This window comes from Harmonia axyridis, chromosome X (assembly GCF_914767665.1).
Source record: "Harmonia axyridis chromosome X, icHarAxyr1.1, whole genome shotgun sequence".
In the NCBI taxonomy this organism is placed as follows: Eukaryota; Metazoa; Arthropoda; class Insecta; order Coleoptera; family Coccinellidae; genus Harmonia; species Harmonia axyridis.
The window spans coordinates 1,408,689-1,436,217 of NC_059508.1; the positions used below are offsets into that span (position 1 = coordinate 1,408,689).

At 33.8% G+C, this 27,529-nt stretch overlaps 1 protein-coding gene across 1 annotated transcript; it reads right to left on the reverse strand.

Annotated features, from left to right (window-relative positions):
- Nucleotides 1-202: 202 nt before the first annotated feature.
- Nucleotides 203-27,456, reverse strand: LOC123685855 (spectrin alpha chain-like). Its single transcript, XM_045625711.1, has 20 exons — nucleotides 26,974-27,456; nucleotides 26,764-26,899; nucleotides 25,442-25,960; nucleotides 25,228-25,388; nucleotides 20,802-21,108; nucleotides 18,349-18,641; nucleotides 17,985-18,273; nucleotides 17,083-17,586; nucleotides 8,254-8,459; nucleotides 7,970-8,197; nucleotides 7,299-7,433; nucleotides 7,003-7,240; nucleotides 6,730-6,926; nucleotides 6,438-6,674; nucleotides 4,931-5,212; nucleotides 2,731-3,057; nucleotides 2,062-2,349; nucleotides 1,146-1,512; nucleotides 576-774; nucleotides 203-503 (listed from the first exon to the last, which is right to left on the reverse strand). The coding sequence occupies exons 1-20, from the start codon at nucleotides 27,211-27,213 to the stop codon at nucleotides 419-421; spliced, it is 5,238 nt and encodes a 1,745-aa protein (XP_045481667.1). The 5' UTR covers nucleotides 27,214-27,456; the 3' UTR covers nucleotides 203-418.
- Nucleotides 27,457-27,529: the final 73 nt, after the last annotated feature.

Here is a 27,529-nt window from a genome sequence, read left to right on the forward strand (position 1 = left end):
AAATTTCGTGAATATCTCATGGGGATTCCAACACTGCGTCAAACGATAAATATAGTCATATGTACTAATGTAAGAAAGTATCAATCTATATACATATTCAAGGCGTAATTTATATCTCTCCACGAAAATCATGTGGTCTGATACACTTCATGGTTACTAATCTACAAGGAAAGTAATTCAGACATTCAGCAAAAAAATGCATACTGTAATTATATATTTGATCAAGAGGAACAGCGAACTATCATTTTGATAGCCAGAGAAACATGAAAAAAATGCTTACAATATAAAATACATCACACATAAAAAAAATGCTTACAATATAAAAAATAACATAAAAAAATACATAAATAATTTGTTGTAATTGGGTTAATTGTATGAATAAAACCAGATATAGGAATTCCCTTCATTTGTTCTAATCTTATGTTTGAAATCTAAACGTCGGTTGTGTTTTGTCGCATTTGAATTTCGGTTGATTTTTTTCATCGATTCTCAGAGCAGTTTCCCTGAAAAACATCGAATTTGTAAACAAGCTGAAGTCTCCACACATGTTGAGTTTAAAAAATTGGAAAACTCACTTCATCCAAGCCTCTTTATCGGCAATTACTTCGAAAAATTGGGAAAGCGCATCTTTTTCCTTCAATCGCGCCTTTCTTTGAGATGCTAATTCCTCAATTCTTCTGTAACGGAGAACCATATTTTCGTGTTCTTCTTTAATCGATACGATGTCAAAAATACTATCGCTGGTGAATATTTTGTCGGCTTCCTTTTCCAAATCTGATTTTAAAATACTATTATCGTTATGATTTTTGGGGAATATTTACAAAGAAAGATGAAACCCGTCGATCCAGAACTGTCGATTGGATCTGAAGATGTCTGAAACTGAATACTCCGTTCATTTTCAACGGATAGAATTCCGAATGGTTTGAAATTCAGGACTGTCGTTTAGATTGGACGATCCCGCTCTAGACTGAAGATCTCAACCTGACGATCGCTGAGAGAAAAGAGACGATCTGAAAACCGACAATTTGGATCGACAGGTCACGTAGTAGGTATTTCGATTTCGATTTTTCATACTAGTTCAATAAAAGAAGTGAAGATTGAAATAATGATTCCTCATCAGTACAACATTGATATTGACCACAAACCTTTAATTTTTATCCAATGGGCTGCTATATCTTCCTCAATGACCTTATGTTGTCCTAACAAGTTCTTCACAGCATTTAGGCCTTTCCCTATGTCCTGATTTATCAAAAGGGTCTCAATATCACCCATCCAAAAGTTGATATATTTGATGCCCATTATATGATCATATTGTTTAGAAACTTCCTTGAGTTTTTCACTCTTTTCCTTGGTCTTTTCTTGAAGGTAATCCCACTGCCTAGAAATATTCCCCAAGCGTTCACGAACTGCTTGCTTTAACTTTTCAGATTCTTCGTTATATATTAAATGACGACCATTGCCCAAAACTTCCATAACGCGTCTAGTGTTAGATTCAATTTCAGCTTCGAACGCCTGAAAAATGCAATCTGTGATGAAAACTTTCTGAAATTGTCACATAATTGGTACTTTTAAGTGTACAGCTTTGCTTCCACCGTTTTGCAACATGTGGCTGTAGAGGTAAGTGGTAGTCGAAATAAATAGATCGTAGATGTCATACAATAAGCTTAGGTATTTGTAAACATAACGCCATCGAAATGTTAGTCGATTTGTGTCTGCATCATAAAGTTACTCTTGATTAAACATGCTTACGAGCATGTTATTTGCTGGAGGTTTTAATTTTCTGCTTTCATATAAATAAATCTGCGGCAGAGGCGCATCGAATGACCAGTTTTTCAACGCGGGATTCGTACGCTGCCGAATCATAATTGTATAACTAGTTTTTTCACAATAAAGCCTCAAATTTTGAGAAAAAACTGCGGAAGCAGAGTTGTACGCCTGTGTAGAATCGGTTCATCAATTCAGGGGGCTTGAAATCAATAACCCAAGGATTTTGGAAAGTGAATAACATGGTTTTATTTGATTGAGAATTTTGTGTTGTTACTGAACATCTATTCGACTAACCTGATGCTTCAACAATTTGGATTTAATGTTAACCGTATCTCTGTAATTTTCTTGAGTGGCTTGTTGAAGTTTCTCGTCAATCCAATATTCAATTTCGTCCGCTTCTAGGGAAAATTGTTGTAGAGTTTGAGTTTCCTTTAGTTGCAAACGTTTCTTTGAATGACAGGCTCTCAAATTTTTCCAGCGAGCAGATATTTTTGTAGTTCTTTTAAGTACTCTTTCTATATCATCATAACCAGAATATAACAGTTTACGCATGTCTTGTTCCATAACTATGAATTCTATTTCCTATAAATGAGAGAAGTGATTCAATTTTCATTGCAATTATTTTATTTCTTCAAGATTTAACTAACTTGAAATGTGCAAGCTGAACACTGTGTCTCAAGGAGTGAGAGCAACGACGAACTATACTATCTGAATATAACTGTGAAACTTACTGAACTGTAACTGTATAGTATATCCAAAGTCACTTGAACTAGTCTATAAAAACGCTTGGCCAGAGCCAACAATCATAAACAGCAAAACAGTCATAAACCATAGGCGGCCACTTTTCAACTCAAGTGTTGAAAAGTGTCCGCCGATCAGTTCCCCGAACTCTGATCAAAACTTAACAAGAGTGAGTGAACTAAAATTGGAATTGAATTTTTTTTATTTTTTTTATAGACTCACTTTCTTGTTTAGGGATTCTTCCATTTTTTTGTGCATAGTGATGAGTTTATCATTATCATCAGAAGTGTTCAGAAGTGCTTCCTTATCAGTCAACCAATATTCCAAATTTTCACATTGTCGAAGAAACGTATTTATTACAAGATTCTGCTGAACCAATTCATATTTGGAATTTTTCAATTGTTCTAACAGCTCGCAGTATTGATTTAACATATCTAGTTTGACTTGGACATCGTTGTCGACTTTTTGATTGTAATTGATGAGAGTTTCTCCATACTCTTGAAGAACTTCGATGTTGGGTTTGAATTTTTCAATTTCTGAGACGATCCCCTGTAAATGAATTCATATATGTTATTAACAAAAAAAAAAAGATTTCAAGGAATGTTGCACGCTTGTTAAATCTTGTATTGATGTGCTTTTCTGTTGGAATTTTACCTAAAACCGTTATTATAATTACTTATTTAATTTGTAAAATGACATATCATGAAAGTTCGAATGTGACAAGTAAAACGTCATCACTCCTAGATTATTTTGAATTAATGACGTTTTAAACAATTACAACCAGTGAAACATTTCTATCAAGTTTGATCAAAAAACCTTCTAGGTGTTGCATTTTTTTGTCTTATGATATACATAGTTGAATTTTACAGTTTTTTCATTTTGTTGAAGGCATCGACTGCTACGGTCATTAGCCTCTAACCTAACCATCACCAGACATGTACAACATCCAGGATTCGAACCCGGTATCTTCGGAACCACAGTCGACTTTTCAGTTCACTGTACTACCGAGGCAGTCTGAATTTTAGATATTACTCCATTGATGAATGACAGTTCGTCAAAAGTCTTGCCCCCTAGATTTCTCAAGAAATAAACAATCTATGTATGGAAATCAGATGAATATTTTCCTTTATTTGAACTGCAATATATTTGATAAAAAAATCTTTGTTTGTTTCATGTGGAATGAGACAAAATAAAAAAATCTCAATTTACGGATTATCTATTTTTGATTATTAAATGATTTGTTCAATAATGTTTTCTGCCATTGTTCGTTCAACTATAATAAGAGGGCTACGGCGACCGAATATTATACACCTCAGCACATTATCGATCCGCCTTGAAAAGCTACAACTTCCCGGGCGAAATTGAGTCGCTCTAGTCTGCCTGGACCTTTCCAAACCCTTTCTCGTCGACTATCACTTTATAAACGGAATCGTGACTCGTCCGATGAAAGTACGTTACGCCATGGTGGCAAAAGCCAGTCTTGGTGGTGTTCTGCCAATTTCCGACGGGTTGCTCTATGTCCAGGTGATAACCGAAATACTCTCAAAGGTTTTCTTGTCCTCAAATTTGAGGAATGTAACCATTATCTCATGGTACTGGTTGAGACTACCCGTCTATAGGTCCTCAAAAAATGACTTCGAAGTGCAGATTCCGTTCGATTCCTTCGAGTGAAATTTGCAATATAATATAATAATGTTCCCCTGCAGGCATTGATCTGGGTCATCCATGCATCAGTCTCCAGGTAACGCTGCCTGTTCCATGAAGAGAGCCCCTATGCGCCTTCTGAAGTCCGGGAAATATTCAAACATTGCGCAATCTGGTGGTTCGATAAAGCTTATTGATGTAGGAATACTATTCTTGCACGGTCAAAATGAGAAACTGGATGTCCCGGAATTTTTCACGGAATATACTCAATATTACAACTTTCGTTATCCGCTGAAAACTTATTAACTTCGAATACACTGTATTCTCCCGAACAAGGAACATTTTTGATAATTTATTGTTTTCATTTAAGTGATAAGGAAGTGACGATTCCACATACAAAAATTGTCATGTTATATTCAACAAGTTGAGAGTTGATAGGAGGGGCCAAGACTTTTGACGATGTGAGTATATCTACATACAAAATTTCAGTGGAATCTGATGAATAGTTTCTGATTAATTGGATGTTGACAAAACGAATCGTTTTTCAACAATCTATACAATACTGCAGAAAATTCGCTCAAACATTAGTTTTCGAATCAATTCTTTCAATAATTGCGAAAACAGAATTATAAGGGCCTAAATCCATAGCCATCAACTGAATTTTGCCTATTAAAGAATTTAGCTGATAATCGGACCCTGAAACTTAGGCTGATCCCATGGGACAAGCAAGTAAAGAGTCAAGTTATCGTACGTTTCGCTAAAACTAAATAGAACTCACCTCAAAGTTTATCACAAGAATCTCTGCACTGTGAAATTCCTGTGTGCATATTATGCTGTTCAGATCTGCTATCATTCTGTCCATCCATGCCTTTATATGATCATAGTTTGCACAAAATTTATACAGCTCAAAATAATCAGTAAGGTCATACTTCCTGTTCATTTCCTTCATTGAGAGTTCACTCCACATCTCGTGTATTATCTCTAGTTTAGAATTTATTTGTTCGGCATTCTCAGGATATTTGTGGCTGAGCCGATCTGCAGTCTTCTCGAGTTCTTTTATCTGAAATAAAAAAACTCTGCAACTCTCAAAATATAAATTGAAAGAAAATTTGAAAAAATTTTGGGAGGTGGGAAGATCAGTGTGGTACCTATATTTGTATCAAAACACTCCTTTTTCTTCTGAACCGATCATTCTCTCTTTTCATTAAAGTTCTGTGTAAAATCACAATAGTGGAACTATAGAAAATTCAAAAATAGATTTGATTGGGTTGAGATTTTGAGTCAGTATTTAGGGTGAGTCAATGCTCAATAGTGCTTGATCGTTCGATAACTCCTGTAAATTTTGGGCTAGAAGAATGATTCAATTTTTGTCGGAATCGACAGCACTCAGCGCATAAGAAGTGGAGAAACACGATACCCCCTATCTTTTCCAGTGGGAATGCCTAATTTTTATATAGTGGTCATAATTTCCACGAAATTCTGATTTCGAAATACTCCACTTGTCATCATTTATCTGTGGTACTTTTTGACGTAGGTCACTTTTTTAGAAAAATGTCATGGTTGCTATGGCAATTTATTTCAGATATCCATAAAATGCCATGGAACTTATTAAATTATGATAATTTGACAATCAGCATCGACGAATTTTGTGCTGAAAATTTGCATGTTTGGATGTGAGACAATGATCTTTCTCTCTAAAATATTTTCAGATCTCCACAGCTTCTGGTTATACCGGAAGCAGACAACTATTTCAAATGGCACATCCAGTATTTTATTAATAACAATGTAGTTTATTTTATCATATACATTAATCGCAGAGGCTTTTATTGCATCATTAGATAACTTATTTGATGAAAATTTCAGTAATATGTCTCACCTTGGGTATAGACTCAATGGTTCGTGAGTTAATGGGATCATTGTGAAAAAATGGTTACGACAAGGACTCATATTCTTTTCGAATATATCTGCAGAGAAAGTTTTTTTCAGAAGACCCTTTTTCATTTTCGATTCTACAAATACGTAGAATTATAAAACTGTTTGCAGTTTGCTCCAAAAATGTACAGGGTGTTTATCAGGAGATCATGAACTTGGACAACTCGAATTCATCAAAACTAAAGATTTACAAATTAAAACCTCTATTCTTTATTATTTCAGTTGATTTTACGTATAAACAGAGTGACTTGGTGGAAATTCCCACTAGCGGATAGTGAAAACAAAATTCTGAAGATTCATTACTGTAAATTTATCAACCTAAATATCATGATATTTGAAGTATAATTGCTCACCCTGTAGAGTAAGACACGTAATTCATTCTCCAAGCCTTTGTGTTTTCTCAGCAAGGTTCGTACGGTTTTCAAACTATCGCCAGTATCAGTATTATCAAGTTTTTTATCTTTCTCCTGAATCCAGTCTTCAGTTTCATCCAGATCCCTGTAAAATCTTTGGAGATCATGAGCAGAGCTTAACTGTAAATCTCGGTTTCTGCTGATTTCTTGAAGTTGTTGCATTTTGAATTTCATATCCTGCGAAAATATCAGATATCGTTAATATGAAAAAAAATTAAAAACTCAATTTTACCTCCGTATTATTAGATACCATCTGTCTCAGTTCATCTTCAAGCAAGGGCAGTAATTTTTCTGTTTTTGTTAACATCCCTATAAGCTTTATTTTCATTTCTGCAAGGTCTGACTGAAAATCATTGAATTTTTTTTGCATAATTTCAACAGCCTCTACACTTTCACCAATATCGCCTTCCAGGACATATGCTCCTTTCACTGAAATATTATTTTACTTACAAGAGAGCAATGATATATTATTTTTAAAGCTACTCTTCACTTTAATATTTCTAACCCTTAATCCAAGAAGATATTTCTGAAGATTCCCGTATGAGAGAAAATGCTGTGACTGTATCCACCAATTTTTTTCTACGTATTTCTGTTAATTCTATCAGCTCATTGTACTGCTTTTCCAATTCAATCTGTCTGCTCAAAATTGGACAGATGGAATTTTTTTCTCTAGGTTTGATTTTAGATAGACACTTCTTAGGCACATATCCTTGGTGTCCATCTTTCTCAACCTTACACCAAATCTGAAACGAGATATTTTCTGGATCGTCATTCGTTTGGGTTTTCTCAACTAAATAGTACCTCATGAGAAGGGTTAACTAAGGTGAGGCAGTCTCCTACCATAACGGTGAGTTCTTTTGGATTTCTTGATGTATAATTTTCCACAGCTACAACTGTTTCTCGCTCATCGGTGATAGTCACTTTTAGCTCCGTTTGCTTAAAAAAAAATAAAAGTGAATTTTGATTTCGAAAGTTTTTTTATTGAAAATAATAAACCAAATACACTGAAAATTCTACACAATTGTTAATTATTTCTTCCTTCAATGAAATAAATATTGTTATATCAAAGAAACATAGAGTGTGGTCCAACGAAAACTTTACACTTTGATTTTCCGACTTTTAAATGGAAATGTGGAAAATCGCTGGGACCCGTCATTTCTGATTCGAGGGGATCAACTTTTTCGCTTTCTTCATCCCTAAAATTTCAACTCCCTGAAGGCGGTGAACACAAGCCCTTGATTTTAAATAGGAATGATAATTTGAAGATCCTACCGAGTACTATCAGACCCTAAAATTTTGCTTCAAGATATCTATTGATAATGAAATAACAGCGAAAATAGTGAAAGAAGCAATGTGCAATGTGAACGCTTTCAGCAAAATTTTCATTGAGTCATGGAAATGATTGGTGTCGATTCCAGCATTTAATGAACTAATCACAATAGTCACATATATCGTAAAAAGAGTGAACCTACCCTACAAATATCTGCTTGTTTCTTCAATTCTTCGATTTTTCGACCGAATGCTTTCAAATCATCGATTAAGACTTCGTGTCTTCTTAATAATGCAGTTGATGAATCTTCATTAGTTCCATAATCTTTGTTGCTCAGAACAAAATGTTTTTCTTTCATGATTGCATCGTGCAATTCAGCTTCAGCAAAATAATTATAGATCCGATTGGCCTCTTCTAGATTCAGTTGGTACTAAAAAGGGGGAACAATACTTACAAACCTGACAAAAATTTCATCGAATGATATACCTGTCTATTCTTTTTTTTCAAATAATTCCAGGCTTTGAGGCAAATGGTTAAATTTTTAAGGATCTCATCTTTATCATAATGATTTTTAGCTATCATTCGTTTCCCAATATTACGTAGAGCATATATTTCTTTCTCACGAGCTATTATTTCACCTTTTTTAGTTTTGTATCTAGAAGTCAAGTGTTGGACATCAAGTAAGCCAAGCTCTGTAAAAAAAATTGATATATTTCAGGAGTTCAGATTGCCTACTCACGTAGGTACTGGCGACATTTTGTTCTAGAACTGTCGGTTTTACTTGGTGATAAAAATATGAAAAACCCTACATAATATATTAAATTCGGTAGATTGAATTTGAAGAAAATGCTTCAAAAAGCGAAAACCTAACGGCCATCGTGAACTGGTACAATTAAAAAATATTCTATGAAATAGAGAACAAGAAGCCACTGCTATAATTATTTCAATAGGTATTCTATAATGATGAAAAAAAGTTTTTGGGTTGAAGAATAGTTGCTGAAATAGACGAATAGAATTCAGAACATTCTGAGAGTTAGAAAAGATCCGGCGATCTTCCCTCAATTAGATCAATAGGTAGCCAGTATATGAGTAGTGAGTATATTATACCTTTAGAAAAGCTATTGGTATCGCAAATACGCTGAAGGAAATTAATATGTTGATGATAAAAGCTTCGTCTGTACCAAATTATTCAAACCTTTATTCAGATACATGGGCGTTCAACTTTGCTTCCGCCGTTTTTTCTAAAATTCGAGGCTTTATTGTGAAAAACTCGTTCGCATTTATGATTCAAAGTATGGTCCATTCCTGACAACTACTTACTCCCATCTTTCGGGCAGCGTACGTATCCCGCGTGGAAAAAACTGGTCATCTTTTAAAGCGATCCACGAATCGATCCAATTTTTTACTTCTTCATAAAACCGGAAGTGCTGCTCAGCCAGGCCGTGTGCCACTGATCGAAACAAGTGATAATCCAAGAGAGCAACATTTGGAGAATACTGCGGGTGGGACAGGACTTCCTATTGCGACGTTCCCAAATATAAATTGACCACTTTCGCAACATGGGGTCGAGCACTGTCATACTGTAAAATCACTTTATCATGTCTCTCATTGTATTGCGTTTGTCTTTCAATGCTCGGCTCAAACGCATCAATTCCGTTCGATAACAATCGCCTGTGATTGTTTCAGTGGTTTTCAACAACTCATAATACACTAAACCAAGCTGGTCCTACCAAATACTGAGCATGGCCTTGGAACCGTAAATATTCGATTTGGCCTTCGACGTGAAAGCATGGCCGAGATATCCAAATGATTTATGTGCTTGGGATTATCGTAATGAGCCCATTTTTCTTCTCCAGTCACAATGCGATGCAGATATCTCTTCCGTTTTGCTTAGTAAGCATCTGTTAACAAGCAAACACAACGCCGTTCAACATCTCTCGGTTTCAACTCGTACGGCACCCAATTCTGAACCATTCCCATGACTTTCAGGCGTTTTGAAATGGCTTGTTATGTCACTCACAATGATCATGCCACTTCTTGTTACGTTTGACAAGAGTCTTGATCAAGTAATGCCTCCAATCCTGCATCTTCGAAAACATTCTCTCTTGCATCGCCATGCTGGTCTTCGACGTCGAAATCACTGTTCTTGAAGCGTTGAAACCTTAGACTATACAGGGTCCTGCAATACTGCGTTAGGCTTCTATAGCTGCCAAACATTCAAGGAGTTCAGTTAAAAAGCATTCCATTTGTACTTTCAATTCAGCATCTCTGGAAATTATTTTCTGATATACAGGGTGTTCCCAAATAAAATTATTCAACAAATGAGTGATTTTTTAAATGGAACACCCCTTATAATTTTACATATTCTCAATGCTTTCCAATATCTCTATCATGATGCGAAATATTGGGGATATTTTTCCAACGGTACGGATCTTATTAAAAAAAAACTGCAAAATTTCGACGAAACAGTAGTTCGGTAAAAGCCCTTCACCGATTTTCAGAAGCGATAGAAACATGAATTGATAAGAATTTCTTTTAACCTAAGAATTTGCCTAGTCATCGTTCCTGAATCCTGCTCAAATTCATATTTCTATCGCTTCTGGAAATCGGTAGAGGGCTTTTACCGAAGTACTGTTTCGTCGAAATTTTGCAGTTTTTTTCTGAATAAGATCCGTACCTTTGGAAAATATCCCTAATATTTTGCATCATGATAGAGATATTGAAGAGCATTGAAAATATGCAAAATTGTAAGGGCTGTACCATTTAAAAAATGACTCATTTGTTGAATAATTTCATTTAGGAACACCCTGTATATCAGGAAATAATTTCCAGAGATGCAGAATCGAAAGAACAGAGGGGGTGTTTTTCAACTGAATTTCTAAAACGTCTGCAGGAACCTGTATTGGTAGAGACCCATTTATTTATATTAGAAAGTGTCGCTTCTGAAACTTAGAACTGGTCGACTGTATCACTACCATATACTGGTCCATTCAAATATGTTGCCAAACTGCGCATGTGGTAGGTTTCTCTTATGCTTATTATCAGACACAAAAATTGTTCCTCTCATTTAAAATGCAGAATTGATATAATAGGTAGAAATTTTTCATTAAGATAGTCTTTTCGGATATACAGGGCGACCCGGGAAGAATGCGACAAACAGATACCGTGAATTAAGGACATCATAGAGGATTCGTATCAAGCGGTTTCAATCGCCTGAGTGCCTTCGTTTGGGATATACAGGGTGATGTTCATCTTATGAGTGAAATTTCACATATCAATAACTCTTTAACTAATCGACCGAATAATTTCAAATATTGACACCCTGTATTTTTAATGAGTATATTAAAGAATATAGTCGATTCTGGTATTTTATGTTAGAGGTTATTAGACGGAAGAAATTCAGGATAGAGTTATGACAGCACCGCTTTTTTTCCTGCTTGAGTTGAAAGAGGAGAGATAAAGATATCTTTCTCGCCTCGTGGTTTTCGAAACAACTAGTTGCCATATTTGGAAAAACCAAGTTATAGAATTACAGAAAATTTTGCGAGTCAACATCAAGTTATTCAAATTTTATTTCGTATATTATCTTTGATTAAAAATGGTTCGTAAGTGTGAAGCTTGTTGAAAAGATAGGAATTCTAGTCGGAATTTATTGTTCCATAGGTAAGTGTGTTGTTAAAACAGAGCATCAAGTTGTTTATATGTTCAGTGGTGCAGAAACTGTTAATAAGGAAGCTTTCAATGTAAATGTTCAACAGAAAATGATGATTTTTTTTAATTTAAGTTCCTTGATTACGATGAAAAGAGACGAATTTGGGCTTCCTTGCTGGGATGATGGCTGAAATAAGAAAATAATTTTCATTTGTTCAAATCAGTTCGACCCTAATAATATCCAAACGAGAACAAATGGGAAAAGATTCATCAAACAAGATGCCAATCCATTACCTTTACATTCTCTATTTGAAAATTCTAGTATAAGGTAATTACAATCTTTAACTGCAATACATAATCACCTATAAACACATAACATACTTTAAGCTATACCTATATTCAAAATGTTTCAGTGATAAATAACTCCTCAAAGACGGAAAGCAGTCCAAGTGAACAAGACAAGTAAGCTTTTATGATCTCTACAATATTTTATTGAAATCTAACTTCAAATTTATTCTTCAATTGAAAATTCTTCAATTAAGAACTTCTTTTGTAGTGTTGTGTGTGACCAATAAATATATTATCAAATAATAGTGGCATTTGATAATATTCCTTAATTATTCTGAATTTTCTAGAACATTGTGGGCATCAAGTTATAACCCTGATGAGAGTAAACTGGAGCTGAGGAATTCTTCATCCATACTCTCAACGTCAGAATGTGAAAATGAAGCAAGCAATAAGGTGAAGTTTCTTGAACCAACTAAGGATAAAATGCCCACTAAAAAGAGGTAATATTTAGTTCATATCATATCAAAATAAATAAGATGATTTATGAACAATATATTTCAACTTTTTGAGTGCTTGTTCACTGAACAGATCGCTCGTTTCATTTCGTAAAAATGTTTTGGAGACCACATATATACCTATATACAGTTATGTGGTCTCCAAAAGTACGATTCATGAACGAGTGCTCAATAGGTCCTTACTTCAAGTAGTGCTTTTTCAATTTTTTGTTTGAAAAATACTCAGGTTTATTTAATTCATTACAGAAAGAGGGAATACATTGGCGATTTGTCTAGTAGCGATTTCTCAACTCCAGAGAAAAGAAGGAGGAGTCTTTACATTTTCAAGACTCCTCCTTTTTTTTTCTGGTGTTGAGTGATTTCTCAGCAAAAGACGAAAATACGTTCCCTAAGAACAAAAGTGAAACAACAGGAATGCAGAATCATTACTTTGAAGAATTTGGTGTCATCTTTGAATGAAAAATACCGGCTCACAGAAGCTTCACAGCAGGCAATAGTAGTGAGTTCATTATCTGTATTTATTTAATGTTCACCAAATGTGAATTTCTCTGCACCCTTTGAGAAAATTACTTCTTGCTTTTCAATCAGTGCATTGTTTGTGAGCTTCACAATCTTATCACTGTTTTGAACACTGAAGTCATAACTCGAAAAATTTAAATTCAAGTCATTTTAAAGAGTTGATTTTCTGACTGACAGAAATTTCTTGACAAAATAATGCTGTGTATATCTCGTATTCCCAACACCACTCAGTACAATTCATGCATTTATTTATCAAATGTCGGAGCATATTTTAAAATCAATTTTTATATTAATTATTTTGGAAATATTGTATTCTAGTCTCATTACCAATCTACTTTTCTTCCTATTTATTCAGTTATATTTTTTTGCAGGCACCAGTCCCTGAAATAGCAGGATTAGCAGGACATATTTTTTAAGGAATGATGGAAGGACCAAGCAGGCAAAAATATGAAACTAGTATAAGAACATTTGCTCTGACACTGGCTTTTTATTCTCCGAAAGCTAACAATTATGTAAGGAGTACTTCCAATGGGCGTTCTCCACATTTAGGAACAATTTCTAAATGGTATCAGGCTGTCGATGGAAGCCAAAGAGGCTTTGATAGCTATCATTTAAAAAAAAATGACTCAACTGATCCTGTTATGTGCAATTTGGTAATGGATGAAATGTCTATCAGTCAGCAAATGGAGTAGACAGGAAAAAAATTCACTGGGTATATTGATGTAGGTACTAACCTCGTTTCTGATAATTTGCCGGAAGCGTAAGCGATGGAGGTTTTAGTATTTATGCTTGTGTGCATCCACAGCTCATGAAAAATACCCATTGGATATTTCCTGCTCAAAGACCTCTCAGCAACTGAAAGGACTGAGCTAGTTAAGAAATGCCTAGAATTTATCAGTGAAAGTGGAATTATTATAACTTCTCTAACTTTTGATGGCACCGTAACAAATATCTCTATGGCAGAGAAATTGGGAGTGAATTTCACTCCATTATGAAAACTTTTTTTGTGGACCCAATATCAAAAAGAAATATTCTCATTTTTTCAGATGCATGTCATATGTTGAAATTAGTCAGAAACTGTTTTGCTTCACAAGTGTCATGAGAGATGTTTATCGAAAAAGCATAGAGTGGAATTTTGTTCTTAAATTATGAAATCGTTGAAATTCAGAATGAATAATAAATAAAATAATGAAGGTCATGGTACCAGGTTGAGCATGGTTAGGGTGAGCTCTCGATAGTTTCAGTAATTAAGGTGGTTGAATTGGCTACAAGAATTCAGATCCTAATGTCATAGTGTATATTTATCAATGGACACCGCGATAATTAATTCAATAAGCATTTGATTCCCTGTTGCCAGATAATCGTGAATGGAAATAGTACTAAGTGAGTTCAAAAACGAGTCAGAAAACTAGAAGTAATTCTAATTCTGTTACAATTGATGGGGGCGTGGTGAAACTTCTAACCAATAAATGATTACCAAAACTGAACCTCAATATTGAGGGACAAATAGACAAAATATGTAAAAAGTTCGGTAACTTGGATACCAAGATGGAAAATATGATTACTCAATTGTCTTCAGTAAGTTCTCTGGTTGAAGTTAACAAAATTCTAATCGAAGTAGTAGGTACTTGAAAATTTGAAGCGGGATAGCAGGTAACATTCACTGATTTGAGCAGGACTCAAAGATTGTTTAATGTTCAATGAAGGTATGAAAATCAAATGTTCTCATTGATCCAGATGTCGCGTATTCCCCTCATAGTGCTGTTTACGTGTTATTGACGCTTAAAAAACACATGCACTTGGCTAAACGTTGTCGAAATTTATTGCCACTTGAGGCGGCTTCTGGATTATTTTTCTCTTCAAAGTAATGGTTCATCCTTATAATCCGATTCATGAGTATTGATGAATTTTGTCCCTGTTTCGGATGTCGTCGATATCTGTATTATTTTGTTTTAGTTTTCTTACCATTGAATTGAAAGAAAAAGCGAGATAAACTCTCGTTTATATTAGTGGGAGTCAGTGAATATTATTTTTGGGTGAAGGTGGGTCTTTATCTATCATTTGAGACTAAAGTCACGTCTAGTTGATTTGGGTATTACATCAAATATATGTATATATTTTTTTTTCTCTTTCTCAACTTGACATTTTGACCAAGATATATTTTCTTCCAATTTAAGATTTTCCGCGAATCATACTACAAGAATGTATTTATTGTTCTCTTTAAGTTTTCCTATCATTGAGCTCACTCATAATTCATGAGGCCTAGCTTAGTATGTTAACTTCAAACCTTAGTGTTTACTACCAAAATTGTAGAGTGTTGAACACTAAATGCGATTAATTATGTGAGGTACAAAGTACTTTTCGCACATCAGTTATGCGATACCACATACACCTTTCTGTGTGATGCAACCCCATTATATTATATTGTATTGTATGGCTCGGTTTAATGTTGGCATGCAACTAATAACTTCTTGAGATTTATTATATATAATTATTTGATGTTACCTTTTTTCCTTGTAATGAGACTTGTGTGGTCTGATGTTAGGATATAATATATAAATAAATTAAGAAATAAAGAAGGGGTACATGCAGCAACCAAACTTAGACTGAGGTACTTGCAATGGTCAAGGGAAAAAATGAAAGTTCGTTTAGCTACACAAACATTGAGTAGAACTGTCAGTGATGCAATAAAGTTTTTATGTGAAGACTTGAAATACCCCGAATTTTAAGGTTCTGAAGAAACCACAGAATTTATTCTGAATTTCATTAATTTATTCGATATGCTTAATTCTAGGAACAAATTCGCCAAATATAGATTCGAAAAAGCTTTTACTGAGTTAACAGTAAATTTTTTTCTAGAATTCATTGAAGAAATTAATATATACATATAGGGTCCACAATTAAATAATATTTCAATTTTACCAAGCAAGAGAAAAACGGTCTTTTCGGGGACAATGATAATTATGGAGAGATAAGAAGTATGTTGAGTATGATATTGAAAAGAAATACGTGAAGTATATTTCAACTTACAAGCTCTCCCGAGGTCACTCAGAATTTTTTTTTTGGTGGCATCAGGAGCAAGGAAGGTTATAATAATAACCTAACTGCCAGGTAATTTGAGGCATCTTACAAGAGGCTACTCCACAATAAAATATATCATCAAATACTGGCAAAGCAAATTTAGAAAGGTGTCAATTTCAAATCGTGGGTCAGGAAAAAAAATTAATCATTAATGAATCTGGAGAAAATTTGAAGGAGAAAGAGGAGTTTTTAGTATTCATGAAAAAAACCAGGATATAGATATAAAAAAATATAACGTCCATGCTAGTTCAGCATGGAATCTAACTATGCATGTTGAGGATGTTGTCGCTTATATTTCTGGTTTTGTCACCAGAGGTGTTCTTAAATGCATTAATTGAGCAAATATTTCAGTGGACAATTTGTCTTTGTCTGCTCTACAGAGGAAAAAACCAATGGCAATTTGCAAAAGGCCAGCGAAATGGTTATAGGTGTTTGCAGGGTTGTTGAAAAATATTTTAGGCTCTATGACAAGACTACGGGTGTTTTAGAATCTAAAGTTAGAGATCCAATCACGCCTCTGATGACAAACACCATGAAAAATTTTCCTTTGACAACATTTGAAGCATTTGGTAATCATCTGTATGATGATAATCCCCTGTAGGGTAATTGCATGGACCTTGTCAAACTCTTCCTTAAAAACTATTTTAAACTTCAGATTCATTAAGAAACATATATTATAAAAATTCATGATATAGAAAAAATTATGGATATTTTTGTAGTAGACAATGAAGATTTTAAATATGATTTTTTAATTGGTTTGGATTGTATAAAGAATTTCAAATTAGTACAAAATGAAAACTTAAATATCACACAATTTGATTAAGCACAAAATAACATGAGTTCCAATAAAAAGCATGCCGAAAGGGATAACCTTTTTGAAAATGATTCTCTCAATTCAACAGATTCAGAAATTCGTGATGCACTGGGTGAAAAGAATGATGAGAATTATTTTTCAGATTCTGATGAACAAAAAAAAAAGAAAATATAAAAAGATATTAGATAAATTTCAATGAACATATAAACACAGATAAATTTAAGATATTCGTGAACCATTAAGATTCAGAAAAAAATCAACATATTTAATCGAGAATAACTTCATGATGCAGACACAAATCGACTAATATTTCTATGGCGTTATGTTTACAAATACCCAAGCTTACTGTATGACATCTACGTTCTATTTATTTTGACTTCCACTTACCGTTTCAGCCATCTATTGCAAAACAGCGGAAGCAAAGTTGTACAACAATATTTCACTTACCTGTCTGGAATACACTGAGACTATATATTTTCTGATTAATCCATTTCATTTGTTCCCCTATATCCATGAATAGTTCACTTTCTTTACGAGCATCGCTTATAACCTGCTGTTTCTTCTCTATTATATCAGTGAGAGTCCAGCGTGTTTTGCTCAATTTACGTATTCTATTCATAACTGTTCGAGCACTGCTAAAACCGTTTTTGATAAGGTACATTCCTTTTAGTTTTATATTATGCATTTGTCTATGAGAAACCCGGACATCTCGTTCTAAAGTTTCAAGATTGAGTTCTACTTTCAGTATATTCGATATTTCCCCATCATGAAAAATATATTGATGATCTAGCCTTTCCTGGTATTCTTTAAGCTGGAGCTCTAATGCTGTTGTTGCTAGAAGAAAAGTTCGTAACTCGTGCATTGTTTCCAATTTAGATATTCTGTCCAGTGTCTTGTGATTCAAAGATTCCCAGCAGTCAAGAATTCCTTGCACTCGTTTTCTTACAGTTTCTAAATATTGGAAAAATGTTGATTAGTTTATGCATGAAACTCTTCTGGTGGGGTATAATAGGTTATTACTTCTAATGAAGAAGTGATTGCCGAGTTGAAGCCTATTTCGAAATCAAAGACGAATCCTTCAACAGAAAAAGTTTTGAAAAGTTGGAGAAGCGTTGGCGTACATGTATCACTCTTTAAGGTGACTATGTTGAAACTAAAGTCGTATTTTTAAAAAAGTTTTTACCGGTTAGGCCCAGTAATTGACGAAGTTTAATGAAGTGTTATAGTAGGAATTTAACAATAGTTCATTTGTTATTTCGAAACGATTTTTACAAAAGGCACTTGATAGAATCTGTCAAATAGTCTTAAGAATATTATATTTCTTCCTTTCCCAATGGAAAGAGACTTACCAGCTGCAAAATGTTTTTCATTCTTCAACCTCCGTTCTCTGACTACCAATCCATAAACTATTTTTGTGTAATCAACTAATTCATTTACAATAAGATTATTAGATGCAATACACCCACTTATACAGGAGGGATCTATGAAACTTTCATTGGTGACTATTTTGAGCCTTTCGTTGATCCATCTATCGATATCATCGCAGTCTGCATAAAATATTTGCACTTTCAATGCCTCCAACAAGTGTTGCAATCTCTTATCTGATTTTGCCTTTATAGTTTCATATGTAGAAGTAATCTAAAAAAAATATACTCTGATTGGTTTTTCAGAATGATTCCTGATGATTTGAAAAGGATCAAATGATTCGCTTACCGATGCTCTTCTTATATTTATCACTGAATCTTGGATTTCAGTCAATTTCTCAACCTCAGGTTCCTCTCCAACTAGAAATGTGATTCTTTTTGCCTCGTTATCAAAAACAATTTCAAATTCCTTGTGTTCCTCTATCAATTCTTGTACACTATCGAAGCAATTCAAAACATCCTCATCAAGAACTAGGAATGCCTCCTTTTGTTTTAGCCAATTTTCCATTTCGTCGTATTTCCGATTGAGTTTTCGGAACTCCAGTCTCGATTGGTAAAGGCTTTCTTGTTCCTCAATTAATTCTATATTAGAAAATTTCATCAGATCGGTCAAGAATAATAATATTTTTCGTAGTTTGTAAAATAATTTTAAATATATAAGAAAAGCGTAAACCAATTGATTGAATCTTATTTGAAAGATAGAGTACATATGGTGGAAATTAATGGATTAAGATCTTCGTTCCGGGATATAGAGTGCGGTGTACAATGCTTGCAAATGCAGATAGATGTATACATTGCTATTCTGACTGAACCGTGAATGGAGCTATGGAAAGGGCAAAATTGCGTTTGCATAGTTTATCTGAATGGTTCTAATAAGACTGCCTTTATTAGCATTCACACTTAAAAACACAGCTGAATATATGAATAAAAGTTTACTGTTAAGACTCAAAAATAGATCGATGGGTCCATTCGGCAAAATTTTTGGGTGTCATTATTGAAGCGAACCTCTTGTGAACAGAAGATGTATTATCTACAATTTTATCAGGGAGTTGTTATACCCTGTTCAGGGTATGGTGTAATAAGAGTCTAGATTAAAAAGATATTATTAATATAATGGACTAGTTTTAATTTTTTTGTTGAGGATTAATTCTAAAAATTTAAGTAAAATGAAACAAAAATGTGGAAGAATCATTGAAATATCTCTAGAAATGAAAAAGTTATGGGACTTTGAAGTTGCGCTTGGAAGAATAATTTCATAATACGCAGCGTCTAGTGTGTGACGTCACGCCACTTAAACGAGGCGACTAGTATTCGCAGAGTGCTTACGAATTCATTGGTGTACAATCACTTGTGCCGTTCGTGTCGTGTTTTGTTCGTTACACGATGGCTGAAATAAAAAAAAATCCTACAAATATTGTATTGTGCCTATGTGTGCAAGCACGACAATTAAAAACCCCAATAAATTGTTTTTTTATGTACCAAATGACATGAATCAAAGGAAGAAGTGGTGCAAATTAATGAGGCTGACTTGATTGGACCTAAAACTACTTCATATGTGTGTGAAGATCATTTTGATGTAAGTACCTATCAGTACTAGCTGTCTATTTCTGATAATAAAAATACTAAGGTGTAAGTTGGTTTGAAATAAGTTATTGAGTGAAAATAACTTTGTCCTTTCACGAAGCCTTCTTCCATTATGGTGACATAAAAACAAAACTCGAGTTAAAACTACACTGTACAACTACAAACGGCGCGAGAGCCTTGGCGCGGCTAAGTATCTAAACGTAATTTATGGTGTAGCGATCACAGGCAAGTGGCGTGATGTCATAGACGAGTCGGAGACCAAAGACGTTCCGCGCTAAAATACGTAAATTTAAATAATCTATTTCTCAGTCATTTATTGATGAATTTTCAACATTTTTTCACTGATTTATCTGTTTTGCTCTATATTTTAATTCTATCGTGTCAAATATAGTATTATCAACATGACTAAACTAGTCCATTGGACAGGGTATTATTATTCGAAATTTTGTAACTGTTCTATGATCAAGAATGTTAATGGGTGAGGTTAGCTATAGTGAAGTTATTTCCTGTTGTACAAATGATTGATATATAGGTTGACAGAGAAATTATAGGCTCACTTTTTGAGTTCTCTTATAGGTAAATATTAATGTATGTATTTTTGAAAAAACTAATAAATATCTGTTAAAGTGCATAATTTGAGACCTAAGAAAAAGAAGATTAGAAATCAAGAAAATAACCGTTCTCCGAAAAATATTATACGGTTTTGTAGGTTATCAGCAAAACTTGATTACATCTTTCCATGTGAAAGCTACATAGTTGAATCCTTAGAAAACTTATTTCATCGATGAACTCTATACACACACAAAATCTCATCGAAAGCTTACTACGACTTTTTTCTGAAATACTAATAATGATATTTGACATGAACATTCGTTTGCAACTAATCTTCAATTTTTAGCTCTATCTGGGTGTTTTTGCAATTATTTAAACAACAAAATTTCATATGGGAATTAAATTCACCCGAATCATATCCAATATCAAAATCAACCGTCATGTTTTGATGCTGTGCCTACGACGAAGTTGAAGTCTCTAGTATGTTCGAGAATTATCATGCACAGACGGATATTATTGAATTTGACGTTGTATTCTTAATTGAGACGAGCACACTATTTAAGACAAGACATTTAGGCAAAATGATAAGTTCTACTTTCAAAGTACCGGTTATGTCCTGTCTGCCGGTTTCTACATCTTCTATCAGTTCAGCGATTTCATCACTTCTTTCTGGAAAAATTGCTGAAATTTGTTCCCCAACTTTTGGTGCCTGTTCCAGAGCTGTTTTTCTCATGTCGAAAACATCTCTGTAGATTTGACAAATTTGTAATGTCATCTCAGGATCATCAGTTTTTGGTGCTATGCGCTGTGTAGCAATGATGTTATAATAACCATTCATCCATTCTATTAACTCTATGACTTCTTCCAAGTATGCGTTGCATCTGCACAAATTTCGTAAATTCCTCCCACGTTCCTAAAAAAAAAACAATTGGAATTTCGTAAATTTTTATAAGCATTTCAGCATTCAATTATTTGGGAATAATTCTGAATGGTCATCAAAACTCTTTTTCTGACAGTACAGATATGAGCAAACATGTTTATCCGGCATAAAGAAAGCCAAAGTTAGTTTTGATATTTCTGAAATTACCAATAGAGATATTGAGACAAAATCGAATATAATCTGTGAATTTCAGACAATTTAAATATTCGATAATCACCGACTATATTAAGTGTACAACTTTGCTTCCGCCGTTTTGCAATGGATGGTTGAAGCGGTAAGTGGTAGTCGAAATTAATAGATCGTAGATGTCATACAATAAACTTAGGTATTTGTAAACATAACAGCATTACAATCCAAATTCTCGTCATTTCCGGGTGGTTCTAATTTTCTGTTTTAATATGAAAAAATAAGCGGCTGAGGCTCATCGAATGCTCTCAAATGCATATGGTGAGGCCGCTTTTCGTGAAAGACCGTGTCGAGAGTGGTTTCAACTCTCAAGAACGGTGATTTTGAGGTTTTCAAAGATGCAGAATTGGACGCATTACCAAGGACGCAGATCTTTTTTTTCTTGAAGGGGAATCGAAAAAAATGTTTTTGACGACAACGTTCATATCTCTTGATATCGAAGTTTGAACTACATTACTCGAAAACACTTTTTATTACAAATTCGATTGTTCTTGGTGTTCTCACCTTATACTGGGTGTTCCTAAATTGGAGTTACGAAGGAAAATGAGAGATTCCTTGGATGAATATAAAGAATAATAACTCTGGTAAACATGAGCCCGCAAACGCTTTGTTTGAGAGATATGGGGTGTTTTTTGTATAGGACAGGACAGTGTCACACAAAGAAGGACCTTTCCGCTTCACACTACCCAGCAGGTGCTGACAGGTGTTTTACACTTGTCGAGATTTGTTGGGTGTCCATAAGGTGGATTTCCCTCCATTAAAAAAAAGGATGTTTTTCTAGTCGCAGTTTTATGTGATGTTTATATCAGATTATCGAATCTTTATTAATCTTTGCTACAGATTTGGCAAATAAGTACTGAAACTTATAATTAATGTATTCATCATATCGTACTTATAATTCATATATTTTATTATACAGGGTGGCCATTTGAAAACGAAACAGACGAAATTACAGACGAAATAAAGTTTTTCGATAGAAATGCTCGGACAGGTCGATTTCTGTTTCGAGGGGGACAACTTAAGATGTAGGTTACGGACGCATAGCGCTTCAACCCTTGCTACTACAACCCTCACCCCCAAATTTTGAATAGGGAAGATGGGGTGAGTGATACCTCATTTGAAAGGTTTTTTTATACTGATTTCAGCACAGTAATTGTTTTTTCATTTTATGCATTAGTTCTCGAAATATTCTTAACTGAGTATTTGAAAATGAAGTGGTGTTTTCATGGCACTTGTAGTATTTTGTGAAAAATCGACATTTTGAGCTTCAAAACAACCATGACTGTGGCTTCCTTCCTAACTAACTAACGCATGAATATTTCGAGAACTAATGCATAAAATGAAAAAACAATAACTGAGCTGAAATCAGTATAAAAATACCTTTAAATTGAGGTATCACTCACCCCATCTTCCCTATTCAAAAATTGGGGGTGGGGGTTGTAGCAGCAAGGGTTGAAGCGCTATGCGTCCGTAACCTACATCTTAAGTTGTCCCCCTCGAAACAGAAATCGACCTGTCCGAGCATTTCTATCGAAAAACTTTATTTCGTCTGTAATCTCGTCTGTTTCGTTTTCAAATGGCCACCCTGTATATTTCATCTATAATAATTTGTATACGACAAAACTACAATAAACCAAAGATTGTAGTACTGGACCAGAGATTTTTTACATCATTATCTCAAAAACAAAGCGTTTGCGGACTCATGTTATAGGGCTTTTTTTCTTAATGTTTTCCAATTTAGGAACACCGTATAGATAAAGTCAATTCAACACTGATATCACGAATAAATTGCAATTTGAATGAAACACAATAGATTGTACAACATAGCCCAGACAATTTTTTTTATGCGAATTACTCAGGTTCAGTTCTTCGATAACTGCAGTATTGAAATTTGTGACGAGAATGATATAAAAATCGAAAACAATGAGGTAAGTGTAAACGGATGAGGAATTCAAAAAATCACAAATGGCAAATAAGGGGCGACGACGAAAGAGCGGGTAGATAGATAGATAGATAATGCTTCTTTATTTCAAATAAGCAAATACAATGTTATACAAAGAAAAAATTTGAGTGAAATGACGTCATACATTCACAGGCCCTTATACCGCCCCTTCGAAATATTCTGCCAGACTATATGGCTCTAGCATTACTAATAAATTCTTTATTCTATTCCTGAATAGTTTGTAATCTGATATACATTTATTTTGATTAGGCAACTTATTGAAAGCTCTTATACTCATGTAAGATGGACATTTCTCTGTTAATGTTAACCTATGTGCAGGAAAGTTTATGTCTTAAGATCTTGTGTTATATATATTTAAATTCTCTTCTGTGAAATTGTACCTATTTTTGTGCAGAAACAACAAACATTCGAACAAATATAGACCAAAGACTGTGAAAATATTTTCATTTCTAAATTTTCCCCTACAAGATTCCCTAAAATTTAACTCAAAAACTATGTGGAAAGCCCTTTTTTGTATCAAAAATATTTTATTTAAATTTTCATTTTCTCCCCAAAATATTATTCCATAATTGAAATTTTGCTTCAAAATTCCCAAAATGAATTATTTTTAAAGTTCTTTCATTCATGTATCTAGTGATGGATCTCAATGCAAAACATATTCTACTTTATTTAATTGACAGGATCTCAGTGTGTTGACCCTAATTAAGAAATTGGTCAATATGTACTCCCAGAAATTTTACACAATCTGATAGCTGAAAACTGTACCCTGGCCAACTTATAATATTTGATTTTTCTTTTTGTGATCTGCTTGTGTCAAATAGAATAGCTTTTGATTTACTTTCATTCAATATTCATTTATTTTGGTCAAACCATGCTTTGGAATAAAGAAATAATTGACCAGCTTTCCTTGTTAGTTCTTCGAAATTTACATCACTTACTAATAAACTGGTATCATCAACATAATTAACAACAAATTCTTGAATTTTTACAATAATACTCCTAGATCATTAAGATATATAATGAACAAAATACCTCCAAGTGTACTTCCTTGGTCAATTCCTGTGGCGCGAATTAATATTTTAGACTTGGCAGTTGCATTATTTTGAGTGATAGTTACTCTCTGTTTCCTGTTTGTTACAAATGATTTTAACCATTTGCTTGCATTTCCTCTTACACCATAACATTCAAGTTTTTGTAAGAGATATATTGTATCTATTGAATGATATGCTTTGGGCAAATCTAAAAATATACATTTTATTATGCTCAAGCTGTTGTATTATGTACTGCACAAACCAAAAAATTACTGCTCGAGTTGAGCGTCCTTGAAGGTAACCATGCTGGGCGTCGGTAAATAGCTCATTCTCAACAAAAAAATTCATCAGCCTTGATGACATCAACATTTCAAAAATTCTTGAAGATCCCCAATACCCCCCCCCCATTTCTACGCCCTCGCCTATTACTTGATCAAGACTCGTGTCAAACGCAACAATAATTGACAGAATTATTGGGAGTGATGCAACAAGCCATTTCAAAAGTCATGGATATGAATCAGAAACAAGAAATTGGGTGCCGTACGATTTGAAGCAGAGAGATGTTGAACAGCGTTCGTTCGCTTGTGAACAGCTGCGTGCAAGGCAAAGACGGAAAGGAATTCTGCATCGCATTGTGACTGAAGACAAAATATGGGTTCATTACGATAATGCCAAGCGCAGAAAATCGATTCGTGGATCGTTTCAGTTTTTTCAACGCTGGATTCGAACGCTGCACTAAAGATGGGAGAATGTAGTTAGCAGCGATGGATAATACTTTGAATCATAAATAATTGTTTGAACAGTTTTTTACAATAAAGCCTCGAATTCAGAAAAAACGGCGGAAGCAAAGTTGTAGGCCTATGTATATTTTTGAAAAGTGTGATAGAAGTTGGTTCGGTTATTCTTTCTTACCTTTGCTTTGATTTTAAGTTCAAGCCATTTTTGTAGAAGTACCCTCTTTCCTATGATAAGGCCGTCAACACAGTAAGCCTTATACACTGGTTCCAATTCATCATGTTCTTCAATAATATCATCCAGTTTTGATTCCATATTCGTTAAAATTTTTTCCATCCCTTCAATTGATTTCTCGATTAATTAAAGAAATAAAAAATAATTTTCATATTACCATCCTGTTGTTTCAGTAGGGTCTTCAGTTCTGCTGTATATTCTTCGATATAGTCGGAAAAATATTCATATTTCAGATCCATCCATCTCATAAACTGATCTATCTTACACTTTAATTTGTATACACGCATAAATTCAGACAATTGTAATTTTCTTGAGGAGACGATATCTCGAAGTGTTGCCCAATTCTCAATCAATTTCTCTTTTCGCTGTGAAACATTGTAGCTTTCTGAATAGTCATCTTTGATGAAAAAGTCTGAAGTCCTTTTCATTTCTTCCACCTCGATATCCATTCTAGCAACCTTTTTATCCAGCACATTGATAGTGTGAACATAATTTTCGATATCCCCTAGATTAGTGAAGAAAATTTTCTGTTCAAGAAAAAACATTTTTTTGTCTATCCATGCATCAAGTTTATCGAAATTGCGCAAGTATTCTATGTATTGTTTCTTCAGTCTGAGGACTTCGATGTGATCATCTAAACTGGATCGAAATTTTTCCCATTCTCGCTTCATTATGCCTAGATTGGATAGAAAAAATTTATACAAGATTGAAGATTTCGGAAATAGGCTATTTGCCAATATGAAAAATTAAGGAAATATATAATTTTTTTAAAAGAGATTGCTAACTTCGCGTTTCTGGGGTTTTAGTTTTCTATTATAGGTTAGGTTACAAACGAAAATTTTGGGGTTACAAATAATAATAATAATGAATCGACTTTATTCAACAAATGTACATACATTTGCCCTGAAAAGGGGAAGATAAGCTAAAGCAACTCTTGAACTCTTAACCTTCATTCAAATGGTTATATTAAAAGTTACTTACGAATGCAAAAAAAAAATTCTTCATTTTCGAAAAAGTGGGTGCTTACTTCGCAGTTTAGGTGTGCCATTTTTCTATTACAGTTTAAGTTACAAACTAAATTTTTTATGTTACTAATGAAGTACTACCGGAAGCAAAAGAAAAATATGAAATTTTGAAGAAGTGGGTGCTTACTTGGCATTCTAAAAGTGATATTTTTCCATTATAGGTTAGGTTACAAACAAAAATTTACTAAAGGTTACTAACGATGAACTTTCAAACTGAATTTTGTTTTCGAGAAAAATCGAGAGGTTGGCACTCCAGCGAAATGTGTTATTTTTTTACTAATATCCTTGAGGTACAAACAAAAATTTTTGTGTTACAAATAGTTACTAACGAATGCAAAAAAAAATTTTTCATTTTCGAAAAAGTGGGTGCTAACTTCACGGACACGAAGAGATGTTATAGATGAAATTATTTTTTATTAGTTCCCTGATATAATGTGATATTAAGAGTTCTTACATGTTAATTCCATTATTTCATCCGAATCTTCGTGGTTTTCTTTTATCATTTTGAGTCCAAGCTGTTCCAATGCATCCATTTCACATTTTCGTGCTCCAAATTCAGTTTGAATGTTTTCATGTTTGAATATTTTTGCCTAGAAGTTAAAATAATATCAGAAAAATCTGATGTACCTATCCAAGGTAATAAGATGATTTACATAATGCGTACCTGAATATTATCTAAACTATCCAAATTATCTTTTGGGACACCATCACTGATATCTTCCAATAAGGATAAGAAGTCTTGAACATCGTTTTGGAAATGAATGAAAGTTTGTTGGGCTCGATAAAATTGGAAAGTAGAGAGTACTGATTTTTTGAGGGATTTGTAACGGGACAGTATATCCTTACGAAGTTCCAGTATATCCTCATATGAACTTATTCTTTCTGGTAGTATTATTTCATTCATGATTACCTTCAAATTTTCACTTGAATTGAATTGAATTAAAGCAACAAATTATTAGATATCGACTTATTTTTCATAGTTCATTCACTTTTACTAATCGACAAATTCATCACAAGAAATATAGGTAACATAGAAACATAATGCAATTTTAGAATAAATTCGAGAAAATTACAATTTTTTAGAAAGAATCAATACTTTGCAGATGAACGCATGTGGTGTGTTTAGTTTTTCTATACTTTCTTTCATACACTGAATGAATTAATCTTAATCTTTCGAACATATGGAAAATATGAAACACAATTTGAATGTAATAAAAGGA

Coding starts and splice junctions, on each gene's coding strand:
- LOC123685855 (XM_045625711.1), bottom strand. CDS start 27,213: ATGAATGAAATAATACTACCAGAAAGAATAAGTTCATATGAGGATATA. Junction 25,961..26,763: donor TGAAATAATGGAATTAACAT/GTAAGAACTCTT, acceptor TATCCAATCTAG/GCATAATGAAGCGAGAATGG. Junction 7,241..7,298: donor TAGTTAACCCTTCTCATGAG/GTACTATTTAGT, acceptor ATCTCGTTTCAG/ATTTGGTGTAAGGTTGAGAA.